At 40.4% G+C, this 8,228-nt stretch overlaps 2 protein-coding genes across 2 annotated transcripts; both read right to left on the bottom strand.

Annotated features, from left to right (window-relative positions):
- Nucleotides 1-286: 286 nt before the first annotated feature.
- LOC307008320 (protocadherin gamma-A10-like) lies at nucleotides 287-3,355 on the bottom strand (the record flags this gene model as incomplete). The annotated part of the gene is made up of 2 exons (XM_079631063.1): nucleotides 287-301; nucleotides 1,007-3,355. The coding sequence occupies 2 exons, from the start codon at nucleotides 3,353-3,355 to the stop codon at nucleotides 287-289; spliced, it is 2,364 nt and encodes a 787-aa protein (XP_079487189.1).
- Nucleotides 3,356-4,578: 1,223 nt separating this feature from the next.
- Nucleotides 4,579-7,677, bottom strand: LOC307008319 (protocadherin beta-15-like; the record flags this gene model as incomplete). The annotated part of the gene is made up of 2 exons (XM_079631062.1): nucleotides 4,579-4,653; nucleotides 5,305-7,677. The coding sequence occupies 2 exons, from the start codon at nucleotides 7,675-7,677 to the stop codon at nucleotides 4,579-4,581; spliced, it is 2,448 nt and encodes an 815-aa protein (XP_079487188.1).
- Nucleotides 7,678-8,228: the final 551 nt, after the last annotated feature.

The following is an 8,228-nucleotide window of genomic DNA, read 5'->3' as shown; positions in this document are numbered from 1 at the left end:
ACCATTTGTAAACAGCTAAAGATTCAATCAATTCTATACAATGTCAATGCCAGTTCTATAAAGGGTTCATAGCTACTGACAAAAATAATATAAAAAAGCATGTAAACGAAGACTTGTGAAACTCAGAATTTAAAATGAACTTCAAAATCTTTAAGAGTCAGTTGTTAGTGAAAGCAGTCTATCAAAATACAAATAATGAAATAATCTGTAATCGCAGAACATATTCTTTTCAAAGAAAAACTTCATTCGTCCTATTTGAAAATAAATCACTTCCGCATCAAGTCCCTCAGCCAAACATTCCCTGCGGATGTGAAAACAGAACCAGCTCGATTTCTATAACATCTACTCGTAATAGACACGACTGTATACAGACCTACAGAGTATAGAGCAAAACCTCAACAGCAACAGACACTGACCGTTCAGCACCATGGACAGTAAACAGCAATATGCTATACTAAATCTTACAAAAATTATGAAATAAGAAAACGTAACCCCTTAATAAAAGTATTTTAAGTAACAGACAACGACAGGAATGCAACACTGTAAATAAAATAATAAGAAAACATTATCAATCATCCACACTCCATACATGCCTTTATCCTGGACCACATAATAATCTCTGTAACTGATCATTACTGTATTCCGATTAAACAAGGTTTCAGAACGGGTAAACAACACATTATATTTAAGGAAAATGCGTCTCGAAAAGCAAAGATCAGGTTTAGCAGTAATTTGCACAATTTGGCCATTATTTACTAGATCCCAAAGAAAAGTAAAAAAAACTTTCTTGTGCGATCTATCAACATTTATTGTGTAGGTTGTGGGTGATGCATTATAGAATACTTGCATAAACAGAACCACTTGCCAAAACAAAACACAATAAAAAGTAGTATTTTAAAACATTTAATGTTGCTGGTTTTCAGACTTCAGACGCCTTTTGACAGTGACACTTATATACCCAAAATCTTTTCCTTTTTTTTTATAAAAAAAAATGGTTTAGTCCTACCTGAAACGAATCGTTGATTTCCGAATCAAGTCCTTCAAGATCATCCACAGCGGACTGAGTCTTTTTCAGAGTCAGGTCAGCAGTCAGTGTGCCCTCATTATAAGATCTGATGAACTTGAAGTCACTAGTGCGCGAGCCCGTGGTCAGGTACGCGTCATAATTGTAAGCGCTGCGGAGAGTTCCCGCGCCCTCCACCTCTGCGTAATTTGGAGGGAGATACGCGCTGGGAATGGCTACAGCTCCATCAAACAACAGTCTGGGCTTTCTCCTGCGACAAAACCTCACGGCCAGAATGATGATGATGAAGGTCAGGAAGAAAGTGGAAACGGACACCAGCGCGATGATCAAATAAAACGTCAGTTTGGAGCTGCTCTCGTCATGAGACATGTCTTTCAGTTCTGGAACTTCAGCCAAGTTATCAGATATGAGTAAATACAACGCGCACGTGGCTGAGAGAGAGGGTTGTCCGTTATCTCTCACGGACACAATAAGGTTCTGTTTCATGCTGTCAGATTCAGAAATGTCCCGCTGCGTCCTGATCTCCCCGCTGTGGACACCGATAGTGAAAAGTCCCGGATCAGTCGCTTTAATAATGTGATACGAGAGCCACGCGTTCTGTCCAGAATCCGCGTCCACGGCGATCACCTTGGAGACCAGGGAGCGCGCCTGAGCAGCTTTGGGGACCATCTCGGTCATGAAGGAGTTTCCTTCCGGAGAGGGGTATAATATCTGAGGGGAGTTGTCATTCTCATCCGATATGAACACACTCACGGTCACGTTACTGCTCAGAGGAGGAGAACCGTTGTCTCTGGCTAACACGAGCACTTTGAAACTCTTCAGCTGTTCGTAATCAAACGACCTCACGGCATGAATGACCCCGGTGTCTCCGTTAATGGATAGAAAGGAGGACACCGGTGCGCCATTGACATCAGAGGACAACAGAGAATAAACTACAGTGCCATTCTGTCTCCAGTCCGGGTCTGTAGCTGATACTGAACAAATAGAGGAGCCCGGTTTGTTATTTTCTTGCACATGAGCTCTGTAATTCTGCTGCTCAAATACAGGTGGATTATCATTCACGTCAGCAACAGTCAAGTGAATATTCTTAGTGGAAGATAAAGGCGGAGAGCCCTCATCAGTAGCAGTGATTGTAATATTATAATCAGAGAGCAGCTCGCGGTCTAATTCACCTGTGGTCACCAGAGAATAGTAATTTTTGATTGAAGGAACGAGTTTAAATGGGACGTTTTGCTGAATGGAGCAGCGCACCTGTCCGTTATTCTCAGAGTCTCTGTCCTGAACATTAATGATGCCAACCTCTGTACCGGGTAACGCGTTCTCAGGAACGGGACTGTTAAGAGATTTAAGTATTACTATAGGGGCGTTATCGTTAACATCAACAATATCTATTAATACGGTGGAATAACTGGCTAAACCTTGACCATCTTTAGCTTGAATGGGAAGTTCGATCGTACTCTCCTCTTCATAATCAATTGGACCTTTTAGTTTAATTACACCAGACACCGCATCTATGAAAAATAATTGCAGGATCTTTTGAAGTAAATGACCAAATGCATATGTCACTTCTCCATTTTGTCCCTCGTCAGCATCAGTAGCGCTCACTGTCACCACTACAGTCTCTACAGGAGAGTTTTCAGGCAGACTGACTTTATAGACGGTCTGACTAAAGACTGGAGCATTATCATTAGCATCCAGCACAGTGACGTGTATGGCTACAGTCCCTGATCTCGGTGGAGTCCCGCCGTCTACCGCAGTAAGAATTAAAGTCACATCTTTCTGCTGCTCACGATCCAACTCTTTATTAAGAACGAGCTCTCCATATTTTTTCCCATTTGCCCTGGTAAGTACATTAAGAAGAAAATGTTCATTATTTTGAAGTGTATATGACTGCACTGAATTCATGCCAATATCCGCATCGTAAGCCTCTTCTAATAAATAACGAGATCCTTTGACCGCAGATTCACGTTTTTCGAATTTTATAACACTTTCCTTGAACTGTGGTGAATTATCATTTATGTCCTCAATATTGAGAATAAAACGATGTAGCTCTAAAGGATTTTCCAGCACGAGCTCTTGCTTAAGAACACACGAAGCTTTCTTTCCACAAATCTCTTCTCTGTCGATTCTCTCCGCTACGGTCAGTTCTCCAGTATTCAGATTAATGTCACAATATCGTTTTCTGTTACCTTCAGTATCAATGCGAGCCTTACGAGATGACAGTCTGTTCACATCGAGTCCGAGATCCTTTGCTATATTTCCAATCACAGATCCGCGTTTCATCTCCTCCGGGAAAGAATAGCTCACGTCTCCATAAGCGCTGTGCGCCATCAGCACGAAGAACAAAAGGCCAAACATCTCGACAGCAAAGCAGAATCTTTGAAACGATTCTGATATTCAGTAGGAATTCAATCTACCACACAGCTCTTAACGTGTAAAAGAAAACACAAATATAAATCTAGATGTAATAATAGCCAGAACGACAGTATTAGCAGCAGTCAGTCGCTTTCGATGATTTTCTGTAAAGAGACGAGCTTGAAACCTTGTGTATGACATCAGAAACAGGGTGGAGAGATGTGTAATGAAGACACACATTGTTTTGCAGGTGAACAGCGACACTATGAGTTAAAAGAAGAAACTGCATAACATTCATATTTCTGAAAGAATTAAGTGTCGATTATATAGTTTAAATTATTTTGCAAAACAAGAGCCGACAGCAACATTCCCTGACGAGTGGAATAGACACGAACACAATATTTATAGTAGGCTTACTGGAAGAAGAAAAATGGTGGGAAAGAGATTTAGGAACTACATTATGTAACAGCAAAACATCAAGAGTAATTTACATTGCAGCACCACGGACAGCAGAACGGCAAATACTCCCCATGCCAGTTCTAACCAGAATAAAAGAGTGTTTAAAAAGTGGCTGACATATGAAATTGCTTTTATTAGCCAATATCACATAGCAAAGACATCGATGAGAAAAACGATAAACTAGTTAAAATAGCAGCATTTTGTCACAGATTAAATTACAAACTGCACAATCCACGTAGAGACAGCTACTGATGTAACATAAAAGTTTAAATGAGTTTAAAAGATTCGCTAACAGAACGAGACATATCAGATTTATTTCATTAAAAAATAAATAAATTAAACTACTTTAAGTTATTTGAATCTTAAATATTACCCTGAGACGACATATTGTATTTTAATTTACTGCCATTTAGGCTTCCAATAATATTTTATGGCAGATAGATGTATTAATCAGACCATTTGTAAACAGCTAAAGATTCAATCAATTCTATACAATGTCAATGCCAGTTCTATAAAGGGTTCATAGCTACTGACAAAAATAATATAAAAAAGCATGTAAACGAAGACTTGTGAAACTCAGAATTTAAAATGAACTTCAAAATCTTTAAGAGTCAGTTGTTAGTGAAAGCAGTCTATCAAAATACAAATAATGAAATAATCTGTAATCGCAGAACATATTCTTTTCAAAGAAAAACTTCATTCGTCCTATTTTAAAATAAATCACTTCCGCATCAAGTTCCTCAGCCAAACATTCCCTGAGGATGTGAAAACAGAACCAGCTCGATTTCTATAACATCTACTCGTAACAGACACGACTGTATACAGACCAACAGAGTATAGAGAAAAACCTCAACAGCAACAGACACTGCCTGTTCAGCACCATGGACAGTAAACAGCAATATGCCATATTAAATCTTACAAAAATTATGAAATAAGAAAACGTAACCCCTTAATAAAAGTATTTTAAGTAACAGACAACGACAGGAATGCAACACTGTAAATAAAATAATAAGAAAACATTATCAATCATCCACACTCCATACATGCCTTTATCCTGGACCACATAATAATCTCTGTAACTGATCATTACTGTATTCCGATTAAACAAGGTTTCAGAAATGGTAAACAACTCATTATATTTAAGGAAAATGCGTCTCGAAAAGCAAAGATCAGGTTTAGCAGTAATTTGCACAATTTGGCCATTATTTACTAGATCCCAAAGAAAAGTAAAAAACGTTCTTGTGCGATCGATCAACATTTATTGTGTAGGTTGTGGGTGATGCATTATAGAATACTTGCATAAACAGAACCACTTGCAAAAAAACAAAAAACAATAAAAAGTAGTATTTTAAAACAAACATTTAATGTTGCTGGTTTTCAGACTTCAGACGCCTTTTGATAGTGACACTCTTGTATACCCAAAATCTTTTCTTTTTTTTTAATAAAAAAATATATTTTAGTCCTACCTGAAACGAATCGTTGATTTCCGCATCAAGTCCTTCAAGATCATCCACAGCAGACTGAGTCTTTTTCAGAGTCAGGTCAGCAGTCAGTGTGCCCTCATTATAAGATCTGATGAACTTGAAGTCACTAGTGCGCGAGCCCGTGGTCAGGTACGCGTCATAATTGTAAGCGCTGCGGAGAGTTCCCGCGCCCTCCACCTCTGCGTAATTTGGAGGGAGATACGCGCTGGGAATGGCTACAGCTCCATCAAACAACAGTCTGGGCTTTCTCCTGCGACAAAACCTCACGGCCAGGATGATGATGATGAAGGTCATGAAGAAAGTGGAAACAGACACCAGCGCGATGATCAAATAAAACGTCAGTTTGGAGCTGCTCTCGTCATGAGACATGTCTTTCAGTTCTGGAACTTCAGCCAAGTTATCAGATATGAGTAAATACAACGCGCACGTGGCTGAGAGAGAGGGCTGTCCGTTATCTCTCACGGACACAATAAGGTTCTGTTTCATGCTGTCAGATTCAGAAATGTCCCGCTGCGTCCTGATCTCCCCGCTGTGGACACCGATAGTGAAAAGTCCCGGATCAGTCGCTTTAATAATGTGATACGAGAGCCACGCGTTCTGTCCAGAATCCGCGTCCACGGCGATCACCTTGGAGACCAGGGAGCGCGCTTGCGCAGCTTTGGGGACCATCTCGGTCATGAAGGAGTTTCCTTCCGGAGAGGGGTATAATATCTGAGGGGAGTTGTCATTCTCATCCGATATGAACACACTCACGGTCACGTTACTGCTCAGAGGAGGAGAACCGTTGTCTCTGGCTAACACGAGCACTTTGAAACTCTTCAGCTGTTCGTAATCAAACGATCTCACGGCATGAATGACCCCGGTGTCTCCGTTAATGGATAGAAAGGAGGACACCGGTGCGCCATTGACATCAGAGGACAACAGAGAATAAACTACAGTGCCATTCTGTCTCCAGTCCGGGTCTGTAGCTGATACTGAACAAATAGAGGAGCCCGGTTTGTTATTTTCTTGAACATGAGCTCTGTAATTCTGCTCCTCAAATACAGGTGGATTATCATTCACGTCAGCAACAGTCAAGTGAATATTCTTAGTGGAAGATAAAGGCGGAGAGCCCTCATCAGTAGCAGTGATTGTAATATTATAATCAGAGAGCAGCTCGCGGTCTAATTCACCTGTGGTCACCAGAGAATAGTAATTTTTGATTGAAGGAACGAGTTTAAATGGGACGTTTTGCTGAATGGAGCAGCGCACCTGTCCGTTATTCTCAGAGTCTCTGTCCTGAACATTAATGATGCCAACCTCTGTACCGGGTAACGCGTTCTCGGGAATGGAAATTTTAACAGATTTAGTCATTATCGTAGGGGCGTTATCATTGACATCAGTGACATCTATTAATACAGTACAATGACTCGCTAACCCTTGACCATCTTTGGCTTGAATTGGCAGCTCAATTAAATTATCCTCCTCGAAATCAATGAGTCCTGTTAGTTTAATCCCTCCAGATAACGAATTGACCGAAAATATTTCCATAAGGCGTTCGGTTAAATGACCAAATTCATAAGTCACTTCTCCATTTTGTCCCTCGTCAGCATCAGTAGCGCTCACTGTCACCACTACAGTCTCTACAGGAGAGTTTTCAGGCAGACTGACTTTATAGACGGCCTGACTAAAGACTGGAGCATTATCATTAGCATCCAGCACAGTGACGTGTATGGCTACAGTCCCTGATCTCGGTGGAGTCCCGCCGTCTACCGCAGTAAGAATTAAAGTCACATCTTTCTGCTGCTCACGATCCAACTCTTTATTAAGAACGAGCTCTCCATATTTTCTTCCATTTGCACGCGTTAATACATTAAGAAGAAAGTGTTCATTGTTTTGAAGTGTATATGACTGCACTGCATTCATACCAATGTCCGCATCATGGGCCTCATCTAATAAATAACGAGATCCTTTGACCGCTGATTCCCGTATTTCGAATTTGATTACACTTTGTTTGAATTGTGGCGAATTATCATTGATATCCTCAATACTGAGAATGAATTGTTGCAGTTCTAAAGGATTTTCCAGCACGAGCTCTTGCTTAAGAACACACGAAGCTTTCTTTCCACAAATCTCTTCTCTGTCGATTCTCTCCGCTACGGTCAGTTCTCCAGTATTCAGATTAATGTCACAATATCGTTTTCTGTTACCTTCAGTAATTCGCGCCTCTCGACTTGATAGTTTGTCCATATCGAGTCCGAGATCCTTTGCTATATTTCCAATCACAGATCCGCGTTTCATCTCCTCCGGGAAAGAATAGCTCACGTCTCCATAAGCGCTGTGCGCCATCAGCACGAAGAACAAAAGGCCAAACATCTCGCCAGCAAAGCAGAACGTTTAAAACGCCTAAACAATGAAATTCAGGAACACAAAAATATACATGTAAAGGAAAACATAAATGCAAATCTATATATAGAAATGTAGACTGAAGTACAGTGAATATGGCTGTCTCCGTCGATGGTTTTCTTTAATGAGACGAACTTGAAGCCCTGTGTATGACATCAGAAGCAGGGTGGAGAGATGTGTACTGAACACACACATTGTTTTTGCTAGTGAACAGTGACACTGTGAGTTACAACAAGAAACTGCATGCTATTATATATCTCTGACAGGATGAAGAGCTGGGGGGATTTTGGGGGAAAAAACAAAAGAATAAATGCCGATTGAGCACAATAGACAGCAACAGTAAAACCTGCTCTATGCTATTTATATTCTAACTAAAGTGGCATTTAAAAATCCCTGACATCGGAATTTAATTTCCTTTATAAGCCAGATTTCACACAGCCTTAAGGACACATCGATGAGAAAACCCCCCCCCGCAAAAAGACATAAAACGGCAAAATTATATCATAGATTCGATTTACAAA

This window comes from Phoxinus phoxinus (genome assembly GCF_949152265.1).
Source record: "Phoxinus phoxinus genome assembly, chromosome: 12".
Classification (NCBI taxonomy): Eukaryota; Metazoa; Chordata; class Actinopteri; order Cypriniformes; family Leuciscidae; genus Phoxinus; species Phoxinus phoxinus.
This window is presented reverse-complemented; position numbering and strand designations above follow the sequence as displayed.